The 27,535-nt window shown below is 41.6% G+C and overlaps 1 protein-coding gene across 1 annotated transcript in view; it reads right to left on the bottom strand.

The window, feature by feature from the left end:
* stard9 (StAR-related lipid transfer (START) domain containing 9) overlaps positions 1–27,535 on the bottom strand; it is a 356,364-nt gene that overhangs the window by 205,142 nt on the left and 123,687 nt on the right. The window contains exons 4-7 of the mRNA XM_041214173.1: positions 23,309–23,425; positions 13,443–13,475; positions 9,103–9,164; positions 2,261–2,373 (exon numbers count right to left, since the gene is read on the bottom strand). Coding sequence (XP_041070107.1) covers positions 2,261–2,373; positions 9,103–9,164; positions 13,443–13,475; positions 23,309–23,425 — 325 coding nt within the window. The remainder of the gene's footprint in view (positions 1–2,260; positions 2,374–9,102; positions 9,165–13,442; positions 13,476–23,308; positions 23,426–27,535) is intronic.

The following is a 27,535-nucleotide window of genomic DNA, read 5'->3' on the forward strand; positions in this document are numbered from 1 at the left end:
AAAATCCCAGCAATAGTACTGAAGACTTGTGCTCCAGAACTATTACGCTCCTAGCCAAGCTGTTCCAGTATAGCTACAGCACTGGCATCTACCTGGCAATGTGGAAAATTGTCCAAATACGTCCTGTCCACAATAAGCAGGACAACTGCAATGTGGCCCATTCCCACCCCATCAGTCTACTCTAGATCATCAACAAAGTGATGGGAGGAGTCATCAACAGGCTATCGCACAACAATAGCTTGCTGACTGATGATCAGTTTGGGTTCCACCAGGCTACCTGGGTCCTGAACTCACTACAGCCTTTGTCCAAACATGGGCAAAAGAGCTGAAGCCAATGGCTAAGGTGAGAGTGATTGCCCTTCACTGAATCTCCCACCATTAACATCCTAGCGGTTTCCATTGACCAAAAACTAAACTGGACTAGCCATATAAATACTGTGGTTACAAGAACAGGTCAGAGGCTGGGAATTCTGTGAAGAGTAACTCACCTCCTGACTCCCCAAAGCCTGTCCACCATCTACAGGGCACAAGTGACTAGTGCGATGGAATACTCTCCACCTGCCTGGATGAGTGCAGCTCCATTAACAATTAAGAAGCTCAACAGTATCCAGAATGCATCAGTCCACTTGATCAGCACCCAATCCAGCACCTTAAACCTTTTCTCCCTCCACCACTGACACAGTGATAGCAATGTGTAAATCATCTATAAGATGCAATGCAGCAACTCACCAAGGCTCCTTTGACAGCACCTTCCAAACCCATTACCTCTGCCACCTAAAAGGACGATGGCAGCAGATGCATGGGAGCACCACCACCTCCAAGTGCCCCTCCAAAGCCATACAGCATCCAGTCTTGAAACTATATCGCCAATCCATCACTGAGGCTGGGTCAAAATGCTGGAACTCCCTTCCTAATAGCACCATAGGTGCACCTACACCAGATGGGCTACAACTGTTCATGTAGGTGGCTCATCACTACCTTCTCAAAGGAAATTAAGGATGAGCAACAAATGCTGGCCTTGCCAGCGATTCTCACACCCATGAATGAATATTTAAAAAATGGATACAAAAGCTGAGTGACAAGAAGCTGATCATTGGTGAATGGAGGGAGATTTATAATGGATTTCCCCAGGGGTCAGTGTTAGGATCTCCTGTTTTCCTTAATATATATTAATGGCCTGGTCTTGGGTATGCACGACACAATTTCAAAATTTGCCAATAATAAAAAGAACTTGGAAGTATTGCGAACTATGAGAACGGTGTTAAACTTCAAAAGGACATTGGCAAGTTGGTGAAGTAGGCAGATGAAATTTAATGCAGAGACACATGTAGTGATTCATTTCGGTAGGAAGAATAAGGAAAAGCAATATAAAGTAAGGGTACAATTCTAAGCTGGGTGCAGGAGCAGAGGGACCTGGGGTATATGTGCACAAATCATTGAGGGTGGCAGGGCTGGTTGAGAAAGCTGTTAATATATCACATTAAATCCCGGGCTTTCTAAAAAGGGGCACAGAATACAAAAAAGCATGGAAGTTATGATAAATCTTTATAAAACATTGGTTCAGCCTCAAATGGAGTACTGTGTCTCATTCTGGGCACCGTGCTTTAGGAAGGATTTTAAAGCATTAGAAATTGTGCAGAAAAGATTCACGAAAATGCTTTCAGGGATGAGGAACTTCAATTACTTGCTAGACTAGACAAACTGGGGCTGTTTTCTTTGGAGAAGAAAAGGTTGAGAGGAGATCTGACAGAGGTGTTCAAAATCATGAGAGATCTAGACAGAGTAGATAAAGAAGAAATTGTTCCTGTTGGCAGAAAGATTGAGAACCAGAGGACACCAATTTAAGGTGATTGGTAAAAGAAGCAATGGTGATAGAAGGAAAAGCTTTTTTTACACAGCGAGTGATTAGGATCTAGAATGCACTGCCTGAAGAGCTTGTTGGAGGCCAATTCAATTGTGGGCTTCAAAAGAGATTTGGATAAATATCTGAAGTAAAAAAAATATGCAGAGCTAGAAGGAAAAAGGGAGATGAACAGGACTGGGTGAGTTGCTCTTGCAGGCAGCCAACACAGACAACAGGCCAAATTGCCTCTTTCTGTGCTATAATCATTGTATATTTGGACAAATACTCCAACTGGGACCTAAAGGCCTATAATGGTTTGATGAACTAAGTGAAGATGGGCAGACCTATGCACAAATTGTGAGTAAAGCTGTCAAAGTCAGAAAAATATGTAATTTCATAAAATGAGTGTGAGATCACCTTGCACATAGGGGCCCTTATCAGGGTGTTCACGCACACGAAGTGTGTAGGGCTTGTTTCCATCGCAACGCTTCAGAAGATCCCGGACACGTTCGTTATAAATTTCCAGAAAGCTGCCAAAGGAAGAGGCTCCTATTAGTGAACTGTTAATAAAGAGCAATTTTACTTAAAAGCCTGAACACTGGAAATAGATAGTAAAATTAGAAATTGCTAGGAACGCCTGGCTTGTCAGTCAGCACCTCAGAAAGATGGGTTGATTTGTCGGTTGGCTTTTCTTCCACCTGATCTGTTCAGTGCAAGAAGCTTCTGGTTTCACATAGAATTACATAGCATTTACAGGACAAAAACAGAACATTTGGTCCAACTAATCCATATTGGTGGTTATGCTTCACGTAAGCCTCCTCCCACCTCACTTCATCCAATCTATCACAAATTTTACCTTGTCCTCATCATGTTGGATGTTTTCTGTTACAGGGCTAAATAATTAATAGCCAAGAGCATGTAAAATAGGAGGTTTCCTATTTATACAGATAACCTCTCACCTCACAAGTTTCAACATTGAGTCTGCTCAATGCATAAATATGCTTTCAATCGATACACAGACCAATTTTAAACAATGGAAGGGTTGAGAAATGTCAAAATTCAGTTTTTCATTCAATTATTAATACACCGCGGTCCTGGTACTCACCTCCCCTGAGCTGGAATGATGCCACCAGGGTCAAGGTAGATCTAATACAAACTGTTACTGTGGTGCATTGCTAAAAGCTTCAAAGCCTTATGAGAATGAGGTGGAAGTTGTAGAAATCACTAGATCAAAACTTTGGTCAACAATAGAGTTGAAACTAATATTTTTCATATGGTTATTACAACCTATGAGTGCGCTTATTGGCACGTAAGAGATCGAGGACAGGCAGCAGAGTTTTATTTACAGTTTTCTGAGGTTGTGGAATGGTTAGTGATTGAACAGAGACTATGTTGACATTTAAGATTGGGTTAAATGGGTGGTTGAAAGAAAGGGGTATGGGAAAAGATTATGGGATTTGGGATTGTTGCTCCTTTGGACTGGTTGAGCCAAATGTCCTGTTTTTATGTTATGATTTCTATACAAATGCATGCCATAGTGTTTCAATTCACCCACCCAACACCAATTAATCTCTTGCATGCTCATTGTAGAATTTACCTTAAACCATTCCTATCTCTCTTCCTTTTCAACCACTCCTATTGACCTCAACAATGTGAAGTGTCATTCTAGCATCCTTCTTCCACTGAAGGGAATAAACTACTTTCACTAGTGTTATGGATATTATGGTGGTCATATTTTTGATGCGACAATCAGCGAGAGTAGCAGTGGAAGCTAAAAGCATGGAATGACAGAGCAGGGCCATAGTGCGGGAATCAGCAAGAGTAGCAGTGGGGGTTAAAAGCACGGATAGAGAGCAGGACTGCAGTGTGAGAATCAGCGAGAGCAGCAGCGGAGGTTAAAAGCACAGTGTTATGACCAAATCCAGTGTTAACTGCTGCGCAAACTAAATCCCGGAGGGAAATTTGGTTTACGGGCCGTAACTTTTTTTGTATTCTGAAACCAAGAAGGTGGTGTACTGATCTCAGCAGTAAGAGGTCCAGTAACACTTTTGTGGTTTTAAAAGTTAAAAGTTAAAGTTTTATTAACAAAAATAAAAGAAAACTTAAGCATACAAGATTACAGTTACACAATTAAGGTCAGTCTTACAAAACATTCTACTTGGTCAAACCCACAAGTAAACACCTTCCAGGCAACACTCCCTTATAAATGTTTAAATATGAAATCCAGTAATATGACACAAGGCAAACCGCTGTAGCTTCAATAAAGGTGTGCCACATGACCTTTAACCTCTTCCACTCTGCAGTGGAATCCACTTCAGAATAAAACTGCTTGCTGCAGCCCAAGACTTTTCTGGCTTGACTTGATAGGTGAGTCAAAGTGCAGCCCAGCGTTCCAGCTATCTCAACAGCTCAAACAGCTCCAGCTCTCTCCAGCCAGCTCCAGCTTAACAGCTGTCCAGCTCAACAGCTATCTCTACTCTCTAACTTAACAGCTATCCACAGTAACTCTAATTCCATTCATCTCAGTCCCATTGTTCTCACACACCTCTTTGAAACTCAAACCATTCTAAAAGTAAGATCTTTCATGGTTCTATCTTGTCTTTGCTTTTGGGTCAATAAAATATAACATCCTCACTACTTGTTTACCTATGAACTCCTGCAAGATGCAAATGTTTTCCTCGTTACCTCTGACTCCCCTTTGATATTCAAACAACCTCTCAACTTATCTAAAAATGTAAATGTTAGATCTAACCCATTCACTTGTATCTCAACTTAACGCCTCTATCCTTTTCATGTTTCCAAACGCCAAGACAACCTGACTCCTATCAAACTCTTGTCCAACTTAGCTAAATCACACGCACACACACACACACCGCCCCCAAAGCCTTCTTTACAGAATAACACAATATTCCCTCAAAATAATTTTTAAAAAATCCATTCTACCGGCAGAGACACACAGCAGGACTACAGTGCGAGAATCAGTGACAGCAGCAGTGGGGGCTAAAAGCTCAGAGACAGAGCAGGGCCACAGTGCAAGAATCAGTGAGAGCAGCAGGGGAGCTTAAAAATGTGGGGAGACAGAGCAGGACCAGAGTGCGAGAATTCACGAGAGCAGCAGAGGGGGCTAAAAGTGCTGAGACACAGAGCAGGGCTGCAGTCTGAGAATCAGTGAGAGCAAAGTGAGGGTTAAACTATAACAGGAGCCAGTCAGGACCTAAGAAATCAAGGTACGACATCACAGGGAAGGAGGTAGGTGATTGGCTGGTGAGTATTTCCTATCTAAACTAGGGATTAAACTGGTGCATCTGATCTTTTTCAAAGTAAGGCTTAATACTACAAGAGAGCTTAATAGGATTTATATATCAGTAAGGTTTACAGGAAAACAATAAGTTGGTCAGTGAGTAACTGCTGTTAGGCTGTACATGTAAAGAGCTGAAATTTAGAATAAAAATAGAAAAAACTTAAATAACCCTTAAATAGTTACCTTATAATTATAATTAATTAAGAAACACTAACAGAAGGGAATTAAGAATCTAGTGAGTCCATTATTTATTTTATTGAGTGGTAGGGTTTATTGGACTACTAAAGTTTAAATTAGTACAGAAAGTGGTGAGAAGAGGCATTAACTTAACGTAAAAATAATTTTAAAATAATTAATTATTTAGTTACTTAAGCCACAATAAGGAAAACAGGGCAGGTGATGTGCTGTGACCACAAATGTGGGTACTCCTAGATGCCAGTGTGATCCAGAGCAAACAAATCTGCAGTAAATGTCTACAACTTAGGAGCTTCAGCTCAGAGTCATTGAGTGGAGGCAGAGCTGCAGACTCTGTGACACATCAGGCAAGGGGAATATTACCTGGATGCTTTGTTCCAGGAGGCAGTCATACCCCTTAGGTTAGGGTCTTCCAATTTGGTCAGTTGTCAGGGACAGGAGGGCGTGACTTGAGTGAGGCAGTTATGAGGTTTGAGAAGGTAGAAATGCAAGAGGTCCACAACAAATTTATACTCCTTTTGGCACAAAAACCAAGCAGGAAAAGTGATCTAACCATGGCTAACAAGAAAAGTTAAGGATTGTATTAGGTTAATGGAAGAGGCTTATAAAGTTGCCAAAAGATGTAGGCAGAGCCTGAGACTTGGGAGCATTTAGAATTCAGCAAGGGAGAACCAAGAAACTGATAAAGAGAAAATAGAATACGAGAGTAAACTAGCAAGAAACATAAAAACGGACTGTAAAAGCTTCTATGAATATGTAAAAAGGAAAAGATTAACAAAGCCAAATGTGGGCTCATTACAGGCAGAGACAGGAGAATTTATAATGGGAATTTCCTTATAATAAGGAAATGGCAGAGAAACTGGACAAATGCTTCACATCTGTCTTCACGGAGGAAGATACAAAAAATTTCCCTGAAATACTAGAGAACAAAGGGACTACTAGCAAGATTGAGCAACTAAAAGCAATTATTAGTAAAAAAAAAAGTAGTACTGGAGAAATTAATGAGACTAAAAGTTGATAAACCTAGACCTGATGATCCACATCCCAGAGTGTTGAAAGAGGTGGCTGTAGAGATAGATGGTTATTTTCCAAAATTCTATAAATTCTGGAACAGTTCCTGCAGATTGAACCTCACTATCTAAGAACAGGGAGAGAGAGAAAACAGGAAACTATAGATCCGTTAGCCTGACATCAGTAGTAGAGAAAATGCTAGTTTCTATTATAAAGGATGTGCCAAATGGACACTTGGACAATAATGATTGGGCAATGACAACATGGATTTATGAAAGGGAAATCATGTTTGACAAACCTGTTGGGAGTGTTTTTGAGGATGTAACTAGCAAAATAGATAAGGGGGAACCAGTGGATGTGGTGTTTTTGGATATCAGGTTTTTAACAAGGTCCCACATGAGGTTGGTAGGCAAAATCAGAGTGCATGGATTGGGGGTAATATACTGTCATGGATTGAGAATTGGTTAATGGACAGGAAGCAGAGTGATTCTCAGGATGGAAGGCTGTGACTAGTAGGGTACCACAAGGGTCAGTGCTTGGGCCATAGCTTTGCACAATCTATATCAAAGATTTGGATGTGGGGACGTAACATTTGCAAGTTTGCTAATGACACAAAACTCGGTCGGAATGTGAGCTGTGAGGAAGGTGCAAAGAAGCCTCAAGGAGACTGAAACTAAGTGAGTGGGCAAGAACATGGGAGATGGAATAAAGTGTGGAAAAATGTGAAGTCATCCACTTTGGTAGGAAAACATGGTGAAAGGCTGGGAAGTGTTGAAGTCAAAAGGGGCCTGTGTGTCTCTGTTTATACATCACTCAAAGTGAACATGCAGGTTGAACAAGCAATTCCAAATGATATGTTAGTTTTTATTGCAAAATGATTTGAGTACAGGCATAAGGAAGTGCAGTTGTATAGAGCCTTGGTGAGCCAATACCTGGAGTATTGCATACAGTTTTGGTCTCCTTAAGTAAGGAAGAATCTATTTTCCATAGAGGAAGTGTAATGAAGATTCACCAAACTGATTCCTGGAATGGTGGGATTGTCTTATGAGGAGAGATTGAGGAGGCTGGGCTTGTATTCTATACAGTTTAGAAGAATGAGAGGTCATATCATTGAAGTGCACAAAATTCTTACAAGGCTCGACAGGGTAGATGCAGGAAAGATGTTTTCCCTGGCTGGGAATGTGGTCTAGAATCAGGGGGCTTAGTTTCAGTATAAAAGAGGTAAGCCATTTAGGAATAAGGTGAGGAGTTTCTTTAGTCAGAGGGTGGTGAATCATTGGAATTCTTTACCCCAGTAGGCTGTGAGGCTCAGTCATCGAGTATATTCAAGACAGATTGAAAGATTTCTGGATATTAAAGATATCAAGGGTTATGGGGATAATATGGGAAAATGGCATTAAAGTAGATGATCAGCCATGTTCTAATTGAATTGCAGAGTAGGCTTGAGGGGCTGAATGGCTTGCTCCTGCTCCTATTTTCCTACATTTCTTACACAGCTCCCAGATGATGCCAATTTGGTACATGGGACGGGTAGGAAAATCAGAGGAAAATAGATAGGGAATGCCATTTTATCACACATTTGGGAGTAGTATTACATCAATACATTCAAGGTCCAAACCGGGACCGTGCTCTTGACATCATTCCAAGCATAAGGGAACAATTTCAAACAAAATTTTCTGGTCTCATTGTGATACAGGAATATTTTAAGTACAGCAGAGGTTGCTCCACAGTCATGTCCAAAATAATATGTTCTCATAGTACTTCCGGCAGTGTTAATCCATGATGTTTGCCGCACAATATACATATTCACAACAAGGCACATCCAGTGGTATTCAGTTTAATTGCTGAAGGTGCTCCCAGTGTTTACTTTGCTTTAAAATAAAGCTATTAATCAAGGCTTTGCCTTTATCTTCACCCTTTCTTCTCACTTTTTTTCACCGTATTTGAGCTTGGATTACAAAGCTTGAAAAAATTACAAATATAGTGAAACCTATAATTATGGATACTTTAGGGACTGGCTTCAGCTGTCATTATTTTCAAAACGGTCTCCAAATGCACTGTAAAAATTCTCAGTAGAATGGAGAGTTATTTTCCCAGCATTCATAGCAGCGGAAAAACCTATCTTTACCTGGAACAGAGACGTTCAATTCCAGAGATAGAGTGGTTTCCTGGCCAATGTGCACACTGGGTAAAGAGCCACAACCACAAAAGTGGTTGCTTTCACAAGCTGCCACATGCTGATCACCATGCAATGACCTCATGAGACTTTGGAGGCACAGAACAAGCAAATTGTGATTGTAATTCAGTGAAACTTCCAGATACAGCGCCTTTGCAGTAAGCTGTGTTTGTGTTTTACAGTAGGGGCTTGGTACATTGAAGATTGTCCACAGTACATTGCGACCAACTGTTTTCAGATTCCATTTTGTATACCTTACTGTGCAAATTCTCTAGGTCTCCCATATCCATATTTTGCAGATGTTCATTTATAGAGGCTTCACTGTATTTCAAAGTTTAACATTTATATTGACCAAGGCACGTTCAATGATATCTCCATACGAATTTGGGCACACCACAGTACCGAATGCAATTGTACAAATACTAGACTCTCTCATCCTCCAAATGATCGGGTGAGCAGCCAAATTAACTCATTCAAACTTTCAGCACCTTTGCTGGAGAGGGAGAGAGGTGGAGATAGTGCACAAGAGAAAGGTCGATTTAAGTGGGATTTTAAAATAATAGCATTAATTCTCACCTAACTTCTACTCTGCATGATGGTGGCTTTTCTTGGTAGTCATCAACCCTGGAAAAGAGTCCCTGTGAAAAGACAAAATTAAAATAAATTAGTAAATAATGTAGTAAATGTTTTATATAAAGTATATGGTATGTTAGTGCAGCTCGGCCACGTGGAATGTGCATCTTGCGGGATCTGGGAAATCATGCAGGCACGAAGGGCCCTCGATGACTACATTGACAGCAAGTGTCACCAGCTGCAACTTAAGCTCCAAGTTGCAGAGCTTGATCGGTTGCTGGGGTCATTGTGGTGCATCAATAAGGCTGAGGATTATATGGATACCACATTTAAGAGAGATGGTCACGCCGCAGCTAAGACATACACAGGCAGAGAGGGAATGGGTGACCGCCAGAGTATCTAGGAGAAACAGGCAGGTAGTGCAAGAATCCCCTGAGGCTATCTCGCTCTCTAACTGTTTTTCCATTTTGGATATTGGTGAGCGAGATGGTTCCTCAGAGGACAGCAGCAAGAGCCAAGTCTGTGGCACTACAGGTGGCTCAGCTGCACAGGAGGGGGAGAGGAAGAGTGGAAGTGCTATAATAGTAGGGGATTCCATAGCTTGAGGAGCAGACAGGCATTTCTGTGGCTATAGACGTGATTCGAGGATGGTGTGTTGCCTCCCTGGTGCCTGGGTCAAGGGTGTCAGGATGGCTGCAGGGCATTCTTTCGGGGGACGGTGAACAGCCAGAGGTCGTGGTCCACACGGGGACCAATGACATAGTTAGGAAAAGTGATGAGGTCCTGAAAGCAGATCTTAGGGAGTTAGGAAGGGAATTAAAAAGCAGGACTTCAAGAGCAGTAATCTTAGGATTGTTCCTAGTGCCACATGCTAGTGGAAATAAGAATAGGAAGATTGAGCAGTTTAACATGTGGCTGGAGAGATGGAGTAGGAGAAAGGGCTTTAGATTTCTGAGGCATTGGGATCAGTCTGGAGGAGGTAGGACCTGTACAAGAAGGGAGGGTTACACCTCAACAGAACTGGGAATAGTGTCCTCGTGGGGTGGTTTGCTAGTGCTGTTGGGGAGAGTTTAAACTAGATTGGCAGGGGGATGGAGACCTGGGGGGAAATTCAGAATGTAGAGGAGAAAAACTGGCAGTGGGAAGTAGAGTCAGAGTTATACAGCACAGAAACAGGCTCTTCGGCCCATTGTGTCCGCACTGGCCGTCAAGCACCTAGCTATTCTAATCCCATTTTCCAGCACTTGACCATAGCCCTGTATGCTATGGAGTTTCAAATGCTCATCTAAATACTTCTTAAATGTTGTGAGGTAGTCAAGTATAAACTGATAATGAAGCGAGTTGCATCAAGGTAGATAGAATACTTGGAGAATTTGATAGAATTAGAGTAGGCAACACTAAGTCATTAGATGGGGTCAGAATAAGCAGGGAAGTAAAAAATCCTAAATTGGAGCTAATGTGCATGTAAGTGAATACACAGAGTGTAATTGGTAAAATTGGTGAATTGCAGGCACAGGCTGACAAATGGAATTATGATATTATTACTATAACAGAGATCTGGGTCAAAGAAGGGCAGGCATCAAATATTCCTAGGTACAAGATGTTTAGGAGAGACAGGAAAGCAAGGAAAGGGTGATGAACAGCAATATTAGTTAATGATGGCATTACAGTACTGGAGAGAGAGAGAGAGAGAGAATGTTCCAGAGGGGTCAAGGACAGAATCTCTCTGGCTAGAGGTAAGGAAGGGGAAAAGTGCAATAACGTTGATTGGTCTAATATATAGACCACCAACTAGTGGAAGGCATGCGGAGAAACAAATTAGCAAAGAAATTATGGAAAGGTACAAGAGTTATAGAGTAATCATAGTGGGGGACTTCAATTATCCAAATATAGATAGGGATAGGAATAGTACAAAAGAAAAAGAGGGGTGAGAGTTCCTGGAATATGTTCAAGATAATTTTCTACAGCAGTATGTTTTCAGTCCAACGAGAGGAAATGCACTTTTCAACCTGGTTCTGGGGAATGAGTTGGCCTAATTGTATCAAATATCAGTGGGAGAGCCTCTAGGGGACAGTGACCATTGTATCATAAAATTTAGGTTCATCATGAAAAAGGGCAGAGAACAATCCAGAGCAGGGATAATTAATTGGGGGAAAGTCAACTTTGATGGGATGAGAATGCACCCAAGTCGACTGAGTTGGAATCAAATGTTGGTAGAAAAGATGGTGGCTGAACAATGGGCTACCTTCAAAGAAAAAGTATTGCTGACAATGTCAAGGGGAAATGTAGGACAAATAAATCCAGAGTGCCCTGGATGACGAGAGAGATAGAGGTAAAGATGAAAAGGAAGAAGTGCGCGTACTTCAGGTAGAAAATACAAAGGCGAAACAGGCTGAATGTAGAAGGAGCAGAGGGGAAGTGAAGAAACTAATAAGAAAAACAAGGAGAGAGCATGAAAAGAGGCTGACAGCGAACATAAAGGGGAATCCCAAGGTCTTCTATAAGCATATAAATAATAAAAGGATGGTAAGAGTAGGGCCAATTAGGGACAAAAAGGGGACTTGAATGTGGAGGCTAGAGAAATAGTGGAGGCGTTGAATGAGTACTTTGCATCTGCCTTTGCAAAGGAAGAATTTGTTACCCAGGCTGAGGTGAGAGGGAAGGTAACTAGTACACTAGCAGAACTTAAAATTGAGAGGAAGGTGTTGGAAAGGCTATGTTTACTTAAAATAGATAAAGGTACCAGGACCAGATGAGATGCATCCAAGGGTACTGAGGGAAGTGAGAGTGGAAATTACAGAGACACCAGTGATAATCTTTTAGTTTTCCATAGACACAGGGAAGGTGCCAGAGGGCTGGAGAATTGCAAATGTTAAACCCTTGTTCAAAAAGAAGTGCAAGAATAAAGCTGGCAACTACAGACCAGTCAGTTTGACCTCAGTGGTAAGTAAAGTATAGTATGGGATAAAATCAATAATCACTAAGACAAGTGCAGCATGAGTAAGGAAAGCCAGCATGAGTTCACCAAGGGAAAATCATGTTTAACTAACTTGCTAGAGTTTTTTGAGGAGGTAACAGAGAAGGTTGATAAAGGAAACACTGTTGATGTGGTGTATATGGATTTTCAAAAGGCATTTGATACAGTGCCACACAACAGACTTGAGTAAAATTCTAGGTTATGGAATAAAAGGGAAAGTAGGCACTTGGATAAGAATTGGCTGAGTGACAGGGAAACAGTGATAAATGGTTGTTTTTCAGATTGGAGGAAGGTTTGTAGTGGAGGTCCTCAGGGGTCAGTGTTTGGGACCCTTGCTCTTCCTGGGATATATTAATGGCCTAGACTGTAGTGTGCAGGGCATGATTTCAAAATTTGCAGATAAGAAGATTGGAAATGTTGTCAACTGTGATGGGGATAGTCTTGAACTTCGAAAGGACATAGACATGTTGGTGGATTGGGCCGACAAGGGGCAGATGAAGTTCAATGCAGAGAAGTATGAGGTGATTCGTTTTGGCAGGAAAGATATGGTGAGAAAGTATAAAATAAAGGGACAGCCTCTAAAGAAATGCAGGAACAGAGGGACCTCAGTGTATACGCATATAGGTCATTGATGATGGCAGGGCATGTTGAGATAGCAGTTAATAAAGCATATAATATCTTAGGGTTTATTTATGGGGCCTTTGAGTACAACAGTAAGGACGTCATGTTGAACTTGTATAAAACACTAGTCAGGCCTCATCTGGAGTACCACGTCAGTTCTGGGCACTATACTTGAGGAAGGAGAGAGCACAGAGGACACTCTTAAGAATGATTTCTGAGGTGAAGAACAGTAGCTATGAGGATAGATTGTAGAGGTTGGGACTGTTTTCTTTGGAGAAAGGAAGGCTGAGAAGAGACTTGATAGAGGTATTCAAGATCCTGAGGGGTATGGACAGCGTAAATAGTGAGAAACTGTTCCCTATCAAGAGTACATCAAGAACTAGGGAGCACAGATTCAAAATGATTGGCAAAAGGAATAAAAGTGATGTGAGTAAATTTTTTTTCACACAGATGATGTTAGGAATCTGGAACAAACTTCTTGAGAGGGTGGTGGTGGCAGATTTGACCAAGGTATTCAAAAGGGAATTGGATTGCTGCCTGAAAAGAGAGAATGCACAAGGTTACAGGGATAAGGCGGGGGAGTGGGACCAGGTGGAATGTTCTTTCAGAGAGCCAGTGCAGACTCAATGGGCCAAATGGCCTCCTTCTGCATTGTAAAGATACTGTGATGACATACATGCTATGAACAAAGGGTAGTGAAATGTGTGATAAATAATATCTAAGTTACTTATGGGAAAGCAATTACCTTGCATATCCTTGGTGTCAGCCCAATAGATGCCTACAGGACATAGAGGAATAATGAGTTATATGAAACTTGTATCTAGATAACTTCCTTCCTCAAAACCAACAACTGACAGTCATTTATTTCTCATTATATATTGAATTAAACAAATTGAGTTTTACTTGCAACACCATGAAATATTTTCCTCATTGGTACATAATCCAAACAAATCAAAATACTTTCCTAATTTTCCACCTCCAATTTTTTTTGTTGTTATTTACATCTTGTCCTTAATTATCAATAGTCTCTTTATAATGACATATATTTTTATTCGTTCATGGAATGTGGGCATAGCTCAACTCTAACTGCCCTTGAGAACTGAGTGGCTTGCTAGGTCATTTCAGAGGGCATTTAAGAGTCAATCACAATGCCAGACCAGGTACGACTTCAGATTTCCTTCCCTAAAGGACATTAATAGACCAGATGGGTTTTTACAACAATCGACAACGGTTTCATCATTAGACTTTTAATTCTAGATTTTTTTTAATTGAATTCAAGTGTCACCATCTGCCATGATAGGATTCAAGCCCAGGTCCCCAGAGAATTACCCTGGGTCTCTGGAGTACTAGTCCAGTTATATTACCACTATGCCACTACCTCCCCATGATTTATATAGCACCTTTTAAGACTTCAGGGTGTCCCAAAGCGTTTTACAGCCCATAAAGAACTTTTAAGTGTAGTCACTATTGTAATGAAGGAAATACAACAGCTATTTTGCATGGTTCAGGAATGAATGATGGTGGGGATATCAGGCGGACCATTCCTGCTTTTGGTTGACTTTATTGCCAGGAGATCTCCTGAGACCCCAGATGAGATGAGGCCCAGGTTGAACATCTCATCTGAAAGATGGCACCTCAGAGAGTGCTGCACCATGGCTTTTGGCCTAGGTTTTGTGCTTGGTGCTGGAGTAGGATTTGAATCCACAGAAGATGTGGAGGCCACTTGTTGCAGTCCCACAACACTGTTGCAGGAGTTCCTCAGGGTAGTGTCCTCGTCCCCAACCATGTTCAGCTGCTTCATCAATGATCTTCCCTCCATCATAAGGTCAGAAGTGGGATGTTCACTGATGATTGCACAGTTTTCAGTACCATTTGCGATTCTTCAAAAACTGAAGCAGTCCATGCCCGCATGTAGCAAAATCTGGACACCAACTTCGGCTGATAAGTGGCAAGTATCATTTGCATCACACAAGTGCCAGGCAACGACCATCTATAACAAGAAAGAAACTAACCATCTCCCCATAACATTAATATCCTTGGCGTTACCATTGACCAAAAATTTAATTGACCCGGCCGTATAAATATCGTGGCTAGAAGAGCAGGCCAGAGGCTGGGTAGTCTGAGACAAGTAACTCGCCTCCTGATTCCCAAAAGCCTGTTCACCATCTACAAGGCACAAGTCAGGAGTGTGATGGAATACTCTCCATTCGCCTGGATGAGTGCAGCTCAAATGACACTCAAGAAGCTTGACATTGCCCAGGATAAAGCAACACGCTTGATTGCACCCCATCCACCACCTTAAACATTTATTCTCTTCCACACTGATGCACAGTGGCAGAAGTATGCACCATTTACAATATGTACTACAGCAACTCACTGAGGTTCCTTCGACAGCACCTTCCAAACCCATAACTTCTACGACCTAAAAAGACAAGGGTAGGAGATGCATGGAAACACCAGCACCTGCAAGTTCTCCTTGTACCTAAGCACCATCCTGGCTTTGGAAATATATTACCATTCCTCACTTTTGCCAGATCAAGATCCTGGAACTCCCTCCCTGACAGCACTCTGTGTGGTGAGCTGCCTTGATACATTGCAGTTAATGTGGTGTAGATACACAGGATTTAGATGTAGATTGGTGACTGATCGACTATATATATACCAAGACAAATTTTAACAGGTTCTAGTGAGTTTGAAACTGATGCTATACAGGATTTAGATGTAGATTGGTGACTGATCGACTATATATATACACCAAGACAAATTTTAACAGGTTCTAGTGAGTTTGAAACTGATGCAATACAGGGTGTGTGAAATACAATAAAGAACTTACATTTAGATATCACCTTTCATGTACTTAGGACGTCTGAAAGTACTTCACAGTTAATTATTGTAAAGTATAGTCACTGTCATGTAAGCAAACATGGCAGCCAATTTGCATAAAGCAAGGTCCCACAACCAGCAATGAGATAAATAATCAGTTAATATGCTTTGGTAGTGGTTGGTCAAGGGAAATTGTACTGTACTCCCTCAGTACTGCACTGGAGTGTCAATCTCGATTATATGCTCAAATCAATGATCCATCTCGGCCTCCTCCTGAGGTTCCCGCCATCATAGATACCAGTCGACAGCAAGTTCGATTCACTCCATGTGAAATCAAGAAATGGCTGAAGACACTGAATACAGCCAAGGCTTTGGGCCCTGATAAAATCCCAGCAATAGTACTGAAGACTTGTGCTCCAGAACTATTACGCTCCTAGCCAAGCTGTTCCAGTATAGCTACAGCATTGGTATCTACCTGGCAATGTAGAAAATTGTCCAGCTATGTCCTGTCCACAAAAAGCAGGATAACTGCAATGTGGCCCATTCCCACCCCATCAGTCTACTCTAGATCATCAGCAAAGTGATAGGAGGAGTCATCGACAGGCTATCGCACAACAATAGTCTGCTGATTGATGATCAGTTTGGGTTCCACCAGGCTACTTGGCTCCAGAACTCATTACAGTCTTTGTCCAAACATGGACAAAAGAGCTGAAGTCAATAGGCAAGGTGAGAGTGGTTGTCCTTCACTGAATCCCCCACCATCAACATCCTAATGGCTTCCATTGACCGTAAAAATGGAACTGGACTAGCCATGTAAATATTGCGGCTATGAGAAGTCAGAAACCTGTGGTGAGTAACTCACCTCCTGACGTCCCAAGGCCTGTCCACCATCTACAAAGCACAAGCCAGGAGTGTGATGGAATACTCTCTACTTACCTGGATGAGTGCCGCTCTATCAACGCTCAAGAAGCTCGACACTATTCAGGACAAATCAGCCCATTTGATTGGCACCCCATACACCACCTCCAACATCTACTCCCTCCACCACTGACACACAGTAGCAGCAGTGTGTACCATCTACAAGATGCACTGCAGCAACTCATCAAGGTTCCTTTGACAGAAACCTGCAATCTCTACCACCTAGTAGGACATGGGCAGCAGATGCATGGGAACACCACCACCTGCAAATTCCCCTCCAAGCAACACACCATGCTGACCTGGAAATATATCGCCATTCCTTTACTGTAACTGGGTCAAAGTCCTGGAACTCCCTCCCAAACATCCCTATGGTTGTACCTACACCATATGGGCTGCAGCAGCTCACCACCACCTTCTCAAGGGCAATTAGGGATGGACAATAAAAATCCTGGCCTAGCCAGCAATGCCCACGTCCCGTGAAAGAATTTTTAAAAAAATGCCGGAGTGGAGTTTGCCCGATGACCTGGCTCAAGTCAGAATGCTACCACTATGTCAAGACTGATAGAATACACAGAATGTACATATCCTCTCTTCGCACACCAACAATTATGTTGCCTGATAATCAATGTGGAAATAGCACTTATGACACACGCAAAAGAAAGAAAATAGGAAAATAAAACTCTCACCTAAATAAATTGATGTAAAGACTGTGTGTGGACTATCAAAAGGTGAATGCGGTGACAAAAGCTAATTCACATCCCATACCACGGTTGGAGGATTGCAATGAGAAAGTGGGATAATCAAAATTTATCACAAAAATTGACTTGCTAAAAGGGTATTGGCAGGTACCATTGTTGGAGAGAGTAAAGAAGATATCAGGTTTCATAATGCCAAGTGGACTATATCAGTTTAAAGTCATGCCATCTGGTATGAAGAATGCACCTGTGACATTTCAAAGACTGACAAACAAAATAATTGTGGGTCTAAGCAACTATGCTGTTTATATTGATGATCTAATTGTTTTCATAAGACCATAAGACAGGAGCAGAAATTAGGCCATTCGACCCATCGAATCTGCTCTGCCATTCAATCATGGCTGATAAGTTTCTCAATCCCATTCTCCCACCTTCTCCCCGTAACCTTTGAGCCCCTTACCAATCAAGAACCTATCTATCTCAGTCAGAAGTGGGAAGAGCATTTACAGCATCTGGAAGAATTATTTACTCAACTACAAGAAGCTAATTTGGTGATGAACTTGGCTAAAAGTGAATTTGCAAAAGCGAAAGTTATGTGTTTCGGCCATACCACTGGACATGGTAAGGTTGCTCCAAGAGATGTGAAAACCAAGACTATCGTGAATTTCCCAGTGCCTACAGCAAAGCGAGAGGTTTTGAGATTTCTGGGCGAGTGCAGCAGAGAAGACTGAGGGGCAACCTGATCGAGGTGTACAAGATTATGAAGGGCAAGGACAGGGTGGATAGGGAGCAGCTGTTCCCTTTAGTTGAAGGGTCAGTCACAAGGGGACATAAGTTCAAGGTGAGGGGCAGGAGGTTTAGGGGGGATGTGAGGAAAAAACTTCTTTACCCAGAGGGTGGTGATGGTCTAGAATGCGCTGGCTGGGAGGGCGGTGGAGGGGGATTGCCTCACATCTTTTAAAAAGTACCTGGATGAGCACTTGGCACGTCACAACATTCAAGGCTATGGGCCAAGTGCTAGTAAATGGGATTAGGTAGGTAGGTCAGGAGTTTCTCACATGTCGGTGCAGACTCGATGAGCTGAAGGGCCTCTTCTGCACTCTATGATACTGAGAGTGGGTTTTACCAGAAATTTGAACCAAATTTTAGCCAAGTGGTTGCTCCACTGACTGAACTATTAAAAACCAAGAAGTTTCAATGGACACTGGAGTGTCAGAAGTCATTTGATAGTTTGAAAACTGTATTAACTACAACACCAGTGTTGGCTGTACCCAATTATACCTAGCAATTCAAGTTGGCCGTCGACGCAAGTGATATAAGCATTGGGGCTGTACTATTACAAGATGACGACGCTGGAATTGAAAAACCGATGGGGTATTTTTCATGGAAGCAGAATGTACACCAGAGAAGATACTCAACGAGCGAAAAAAAGCCTTTGAGTTTGGTGTTAGCATTGCAGCATTTTGAAATTTATGTTGCAAACAATTCATCAGAAACAATCATTTATACAGGCCATAATCCTTTGAAGTTTTTGGACAAATTTCGAAACAAAAGTGCAAGGCTTTTCAGATGGAGTCTATTATTACAACCATTTAATCTACGTATTATACATATTGCTGGAAGAGAAAATCTTTTCCCAGATGCATTATCAAGGGTTTGAAGCTTAAAGGAAAATGGGATATTAAAAAAAAACCTGGATAGTGAATTGGAGTGATTTCTGTTGATACCAAACACTTGTGTATATATGTTATGTTAATGCATGCATCTGGTAACGTAATAAGTGTAGGAGATAATGTGAGATGGGTTAGTAAAATGAGGCTGTCTTTAGAATTCTGATGATTCATTTTCTGGTAAGGAGGAGAATGTCATGAAGCTATTAATGTATATAATACTTTGGAAAATATTTTTCTTTTAAAATAGAGGTTTAGTCTGTGGGTGTGTCTTAAATGGATTAAAGCCGGCTAGTCTAGGCGTTTTGGTATGTACTACTTTTGAGATGTAAACAGAAAGGTTGAGTGCATTTGCACTTTTTGAATAGAGTATTCAAGAGGTGGGGTGAAAAATGCTACCTATCTAGCAGATACCAAGCCAAATGTTTATATTACTAATACAATTGGCACTATGAAAGGGGCTTTATTGTTAGAGAGGTTTAGTTCAGAGGTTATTGATACAATGAGAATTAACATTCAATGGGGGTGGTAGGAATAATTTTAACAGTTTTCTGGTATGCAGAGGAGAGGTAATGTGAGATCAAAAGGCAGCTGTAAGCCTCCAACTGGCTCCACAGGAACCAAAGTGAAAAGAACCTAATTTTAAATTCGTAAGGTGAAAATGCTTTGCCTGGTGTCTGGTTAAGTCTATAGGTTGCTGTTGCCTTAATGGAGATTAGTTTATGAATTTGTTACAAGTTATGATAGTAGTAATTTGTAGCCATGTGTGTATATATATTTTAACCTGTGTAAATTAATAACATTTTTCATTTAGTTTAATGTAAAACCTCAAAAACTGGTGATCTGATTCCTGAATGTAGAGTCGCATCTCGAACATAACACTAAAAATTATAAGTTATGACAGTTGTTTAAAGTTTCCCTCTAGGAAAGTTAAATAACTCAGCTTTACCAACCATCAGTCATAACAATTAGAGATGAAAGTGACACAAATATGAACAATCCCATAAAAACAAAAAACTGCGGATGCTGGAAATCCAAAACAAAAACAGAATTACCGGGAAAAACTCAGCAGGTCTGGCAGCATCGGCGAAGAAGAAAAGAGTTGACGTTTCAAGTCCTCATGACCCTTCAACTTCGCTGAGTTTTTCTATGAACAATCCCAGCTTCTCTGGTCTCCTTACACAACTGAAGTTCCTCACTCCTTTGTAATGCAACAATTTTGATTTTATCAAAATTTAACCAAAATAAAAACATCTTTAATTCAGCAGAGAAGAGTGCAACATGATTACATAATCACGTGTTTGTGTTCTGATAAAGCGCCATATTCGACTCGAAACTGTTACTCTCTCCAAGATACTGCCAGACCTGTTGAGTACTTCCAGCACTTTGTTTTTATTTCAGATTTCCAGCATCCATAGTATTTTGCTTTTATGATTACACAATAGTTATCCAATGAGTATTATCTCTCCTATTCAAAGCTGAGGGTAATTCTTCATATGAATTAATTACTGCACTATTGTCTTCCATTGTTGGTTGCTCAATCAGTATCATCCTAACATAATAGCTAGTCCTATTATCTTTATCTAAGTGTCAATGCCTTCTATCCTTTGGAGTAAGTTGTTGAAGGCTTGAGTAGGTTGAATCAAATAATTTATGTAAGGGTCACGTTTCAGGAATCTGTTTAAGTTCATTCACAAGATAAATGTGTACAAATGCAAGCATCAATGGTTCACCAGAAACCACTTGTTATAATCTACTTTCAAAGTAAAGTTGTGTTAAATTGCTTTAAGCATATTAAACAACATACACCATACCCACATGGCTCTTTGTACAACCCACTTCCTGTTTACAAATAACTTTTTTTTATTTATGCTGCTTTCTTCAGTACAGCACTTTTAAATTTTCCATTAATCAGCCATCAAATTAGACCTTCATAATATTAAATCTGAATTCAACTGTTTTCATGTGGTGAGTTTTAACAGTTTCAATCCATTTCTTATATCCCTGCTTCACTCCTCAAAAAAGCTACAAGGGTGGATACACTGAAACTAAACCACTCGAGCTGAGCTAAATTACTAAGCAAGCTTTCTTTGGATGATATTTTCAGTGGCTTAGCTAATTGATAAATCTAATCACTGTAAAACGTGATGATCATGTTAATGTAAGCCAATTTTCCTTTGGGTAATGTTGACCCCATCTCTTCTGAAGTGATGAATTCAAATGGGTTGTGGTTTCTTGATAAACAAGCCATTCTTCATGTGTAGACAAGATCTGACGGTACTTCACCTGTGTCCACCCTCTCATCCACTGACCTCCAAACATGGGCACTTTTCAGCAGCGAGTCTAGTTAGCACTCTAGAATAGGAACCCTGACTGACTTTTTCCACTCTAGTCCAAGGATCCTGAGGCCAGTTGTAGTTTTCAGAAATGCTGCACTGGCTGGAAAGCGCTTTGGAACATCCTATGCTTGTGAAAGGTGCTATATAAGTGAAAGTCTTTTGTTCTCTTTCCAGTTGAGATTAACTTCAAAAGAGGCTCAGAATTGAAAATCTGTGTGGCCAGGATTTTCTAATCCCATGCAGTTCTGGCAGGGCCAGAAATTCCTGTCCAAAGTCAATGGACTTTTGGCTGCCTCTCCAGAGTTTCCATCCCACCCGCAACATTTCCCGCCGTGGGTGGGACCGGAAAATCTGGGCCTGTGACTCAACTGCTCACCACTTTTCCCAAATGAGCTTATTGGTGGTGTTGAAATTTAAATAACATTTAAAACCCAGCCACGGTGGCTCAGTGGGTAGCAATCCCACCTTTGGTCAGAGGATTATGAGTTTAAATCCCATTTCTGAGATTTGAGCATGTAATCTAGACTAAAGCTTCATTGCAGTACTGAGGAATTGCTACACCATTGGAAGTGTCATCTTTCAGGTGAGACATTAAAGCTCTCAGGTGGATGTAAAAGATGCTATGACACAATTTCAAAGAAAATCAGGGGAATTTTCACTCTCTGGTGCTCCTGGCTAATACTCATCCCATAAAACATCAATCAAGACAGGTTATGTGGTCATATATTTTATGGTTGTTTGCAGACGTTGTTGCACATGAATTGACTGCCACACTTAGTACATCACAACAGTGACTACTCTTCCATAATATGTCATTAATCTTAATGCACATTGGAACTTACTGAGGTTGTGAAAGACACTATATAAATGCAAGTCTTTCTTTCATCAGTCAACTCAATTCAACCTACCTCATTCTCTTGATGACCTGCACTATGGGCTTTGATCCTTCACTGAGCTGTCTCAATTTAAAAAGAAACAAATACGAAACACCTCATTCTGATGTTTGGATTCCCATAAACTGCCAGCTGCCAAGGGAAGTTTTTCTTTATTCATTCTTGGTCGGAGTAGGAGTTGGCGCAAGTAGGAGTCCCACAGACACGGCCAGAATTAATTACTCATCCTTAATTGCCCTCGAGAAGGTGGTTGTGAGCCACTTCTTGAACTGTTGCAGTCCATGTGGTAAAGTTACACCCACAATTACGTTAGGGAGGAACTTCCAGGATTTTGACCCAGTAACAGTGAGGGAACTGAAATACAGTTCCAAGTCAGGTTGGTGTGTGGCTTGGAGGGGAACTTGCAGGTGGTGGTGTTCCCAAGTGTCTGTTGCCCTTGTTCTTCTAGATGTTGGAGGTCGCAGGTTTGAAAGATACTATTGAAGGAGCCTTGGTGAGTTGCAAGTGTAGAGAGAATTGCAAGTGTAGATTAAAAATGAAATATGTGGAACTGTAAATCCACCTAATCAAAAAACTTCGAACCAGAATATTAAAGCTACAATCAAGAACTGGTACAATAGAGTTCAGGATTATTTTTATTTCCGTGATCAGTAAGTAAACATATGCCTCAAGGTCAGGATTACTTGCCCCATCTTCCTCTAATGCTTTTACCATTTGTAGCTATTATCTACAGAAAGGAAAGAGCTTTATTTATACAGCATCTTTCATGATCCCGAGACTTCCTAAAGCGTTTTAAGCCAAAGGAATACTTTGAAAAGTAGTCACTGCCGTAATGTAGGGCCTCCTTAAAGTCATTGCTAGTAATGGACACGCTCTCAGATGAATCATTTGAAGGAAATATTTAAGTCAAAGTGACGCTGTGTAAAGACCATTCAATGACAGTGATTCTTCTGGATAACTTGTTCATCACTATGTCAGTCAGAAAGGAAAATTAAGCCAGAAAATGTTTGGTGACTGAGAAACTCCAAATGAAGCCATTCACTGCTGAAGAATCCATTTGGCATTATTCTCACTCTAGTCTGACAGCTGTGCAGATGGGCATGGGAGATAGTGTGTGTCTTTCATAGCTGAAGTGAATAAGTTAGTGTAAAAGGAAAAAAAGGATGCATGAATAGAACTAACAAAATGATATAGAACTGTACTCTGGCTTCCTGCTTTACTTGTGTGAATGGCGGTAGAAAAATTTTGAAAAATGCACGAAGGGATTACTCACAGGTGTCCCCATCATTGTGTATGTTTTTCCTGAGCCAGTCTGTCCATAGGCAAACAGACAGACATTGTAACCCTCGATGGCTCCCGACAGGACTGATGTGCCAAGATCCTGGTACACCTGCAGATGGAGAGAATAGATAGGATTAGTGGGCTAGAGAATTGCATATTCAATGCCATCAATATCACAGAAATGAAGAGTTTCAAAAGGCACAGCCTAGCCTTTTAAAGACCCAAAATATGCCCTTGCTAGATGATAGATGTATCAACATATTTGAAATGCCTGGCAGTTAGAATGGTAGTCATTGAATCAACGGATTTGAATGATACAATTAATAATTACAGAGAACCTCAATGGTTTTCAGCATCAGAATTTGCTCAATTAAATGAATTTCTCATGGTCTTATTACAGACAAATAGAAAACCGAGCAATGCTAGAATTTGGATATTAAAGACAACAAATAAATGCAGGAACTGAACAACAAGTCTTGCAGCATCTGAGCGAAATGACACAATAGCACTTAGGTGGTTCCGATCGAGCATCCCTACCCAAAACGTTAATCAATCACTTCTCTTTCAGATGTCAACAGACATGTTGTGCATTTCTCTTTATTAAACAGACACCTAGACACTATTAATTATGAAGAAGTGCCAGTCAAGGCTCAATTGGTATCACTCTCCCTTCGAAGTCAGAAGGTTGTGGGTTCAAATCTTCCACGACAACGTGCAAGTGTAGTGCTGAGGGAGTACTGCACGGTCAGAGATATTGTCTTTCAGATGAGACATTAAACTGAGGCCCTGGCTTTCCTTTCAAGTGGATATAAATGTTCCCATGACATTATTTTGAAGTATAAGCAAATACTTATCCCTCAATCAACATCACTCAAACAGATGAACTGGTCATTATGACATAGCCATTTGTGGGAGCTTGTAATGTACAAACTGGCTGCTCTGTTTCCTACATTACAAGTGACTACACTTCGTACCAGGCTTCAAAATACATGAGGGTGGTGAGCGAATTCACCCCCGAAAGCCCCCAAAATACCTAGGAAAATTCAATCACCAATGAGAGGAAAGTACATGGAAGTAACAGAATCGAAGAGGAGCAGGCAGAACAACATTGCCTGTTTGTCAGGATTGGCAAGTGCACAGAGTGAACCTCCTGCCCGTGCAAGAGCCTTCGGATGTACACAATGAAAGCTCAGGGACCTGCCACTCAGTGGGACAGAGTGGGACAGGGCGAGTGAGTGCGAGGCAGAGAGCATGCGAGGCAGACAGAGAGAGAGAGAAACAGAGAAAGACAGAGAGGAGAAGCTGCAGGGGGAGGAAGGAGCAGCTGCAGGAGAAAGGGGGCTAGGTTGCAAGGGGGGGGAAGGGGAAGCCTTTTTTTATTCATTCATGGGGCGTGGGCATCACTGGCTAGGCCAGCATTTATTGCGCAACCCTAATTGCACTTGAGAAGGTGATGGTGAGCTGCCTTCTTGAACTGCTGCAGTCCATGTGGTGTAGGTACACTCAATGTTCTAAGGGAGGGAGTTCCAGGGTTTTGTGTCAGTGACAATGAAGGAATGACGCTAGAGCTCCAAGCCAGGATGGTGAGTGGCTTGGAAGGGAACTTCCAGGCGGTGGTATTCCCACGTATCTGCTGCCTTGTCCTTCTAGATTGTAGCAGTCATGGGTTTTGAAGGTGCTGTCTAAGGAGTCTTGGTGTATTCCTGCTGTGCATCTTGTAGATGGCGTACACTGCTGCCACTGTGCATTGGAGGGAGTGAATCTTTGTGGATAGGGTGCCAATCAAGCAGGCTGCTTTGTCCTGATGTCAAGGGCGGTCCTGGATGGTATCAAGCTTCTTGAATGTTGTTGGAGCTGTACTCATCCAGGTAAGTGCAGAGTATTCCATCTCACTCCTGACTTGTGCCTTGTGGACTGACTTTGGAGGATTAGGTGGTGAGTTACTCGCTGCAGGGTTCCTAGCCTCTGACCTGCTCTTGTAGCTACAGTATTTATATGGCTAGTCCTGTTCAGTTTCTGGTCAATGGAAACCTCCAGGATATTGATAGTAGGGGATTCAGCAATGGTAATGCCATGGAATGTCAAGGGATGATGGTAACATTCTCTCTTGTTGGAGATGGTCATTGCCTGTCAGTTGAGTGGCATAAATGTTACTTGCCACTTGTCAGCCCAAGCCTGGATATTGTCTAAGTCTTGCTGCATTTGGACATGGACTGCTTCTGTATCTGAGTCGCCGCAAATGGTGCTGAACATTGTGCGATCTTCAGCGAACATGTAGAGGAGACCAAATGCAGACTGGGTGACCCCTTTGCAGAACACCTTCGGTCTGTGTGCAAGGGTGACCCAACTCTTCCTGTCACTTGCCATTTGAACACGCCATCCTGCTCTCATGCCAACATGTCCATCCTTGGCCTGCTGCAATGTTCCAGTGAAACCCAAAGCAAACTGGAGGAACAGCACCTCCTTCCGATTAGGCACTTTACAGCCTTCCGGACTTAACATTGAGTTCAACAACTTCAGACCATGAACTCCCTTCTCCATCCTCACCCCCTTTTTATCCCCTTTCTTCAATATTAATTTTAATTTTTACTTTTTTATTTATTTTCATTTTTATTCATTGTTTTATCTCCACCTTTTATCCTATTTTCAATCTTTCTTCCCACCACCGTTCCCTCTCTTCTACCCCACCCCCACAAGGGCCATCTGTCACTTGTTCATGTTGTCCTTTTCACAGTGCTTACCCTTGTCCTGCTATTAGCACATTCTGCTTTCTGACTGGCCTTCTATCCAGCTTCACCTCCTCCACCCACCTTAAACAATATAAATTTCATTACATTTTTACTTCTTTTTAGCTCTGAAGAGTCAGAAGGACTTGTAATGTTAACTCTGTTTTTTTCTCTCTACAGATGCTGTTAGACCTGCTGAGTTTTTTCTGTTTTCTGTTTTTGTTCCTTTGTGCTAGGTGTGACTCCAACAGCAGAGAGCTTTCCCCCTGATTCGCACTGACTCCAATTTTGCTCGGGCTCCTTGATGCCACACTTGGTCAAATGCTCCACTGATGTCAAGGGCAGTCACTCTCACCTCACTTCTGAAGTTCAGCTGTTTTGTCCATGTTTGAACCAAGGCTGTAATGAGGTCAGCAATGAGTGGCCCTGGTAGAACCCCTGCAAATTGGTGCAGGGGAAATAAGAGTAGAGAGGTAAACACATGACTCAAGTATGGTGTGGGAGAAATGCGTCCAGTTCATGGGGCACTGGCACCAGTACTGGGGAAGGAGAGAGCTGTTCCGTTGGGATGGGCTTCATTTGAACCATGCTGGGACCAGTGTCCTGGCGAATTGTGGAACTAAGGTTATAGATAGGGCTTTAAACTAATTAGCGGCAGGGAGGGTTCAATTGAAGGGAAGTTTAGAAAATCAAAAATAATCGAGAAAGCAGAGGTACGAGGTAGTGAAGAGGCGAACGATAATCAAAGTGTGACAGGGAGGGACAGAAAATATAAGCAGAAGAGTGCAGCAGAAATTAGAACCAGAGTGAGTAAGAATGGTAAAAAGTCAAAGCTTAAGGTTCTTCATCTGAATGCATGCAGCATTTGTAACAAAATAGATAAGTTGACAGCACAAATAGAAATAAATGGATATGGTTTGATAGCTATTACAGAGACGTGGTTGCAGGATGACCAATATTCAAGGGTATTCGACATTCCAGAAAAATAGGCAAGAAGGAAAAGGAGGTGGGTAGCTTTGTTAATAAAGGAAGGTATCAGTGCGGTGGTGAGTAGTGACATTGGTACAATAGATTGTGATGTGGAATCAGTTTGGGTGGAAACAAAGAATAGCAAGGGGAAGAAGTCATGGGTGGGAGTCGACTATAGGCTCCCGAAGAGTTGCTTCACTGTAGGACAAAGTATAAATCAGGAAATATTGGAGGCGTGTAAGAAGGGCGCTACAATTGTCATGGGTGATTTTAATCTGCATATTGACTGGACAAATCAGATTGGTAGGGGTAACATGGAAGACGAATTAGTAGAGTGCATCAGGGATTGTTTCTTAGAGCAATACATTGCAGAACCTACCCGGGAACAGGCTAAATTAGATCTACTAATGTGTAATGAGGTAGGATTAATAAGAGATCTCATAGTTAAGGACCCTCTATTGGGTAGCGGTCACAATATAGTACAATTTCAAATTCAGTTTGAGGGCAAGCAACTCTGGCATCAA

The sequence above is a fragment of the Carcharodon carcharias genome, chromosome 20 (genome assembly GCF_017639515.1).
Source record: "Carcharodon carcharias isolate sCarCar2 chromosome 20, sCarCar2.pri, whole genome shotgun sequence".
Taxonomy (NCBI): Eukaryota; Metazoa; Chordata; class Chondrichthyes; order Lamniformes; family Lamnidae; genus Carcharodon; species Carcharodon carcharias.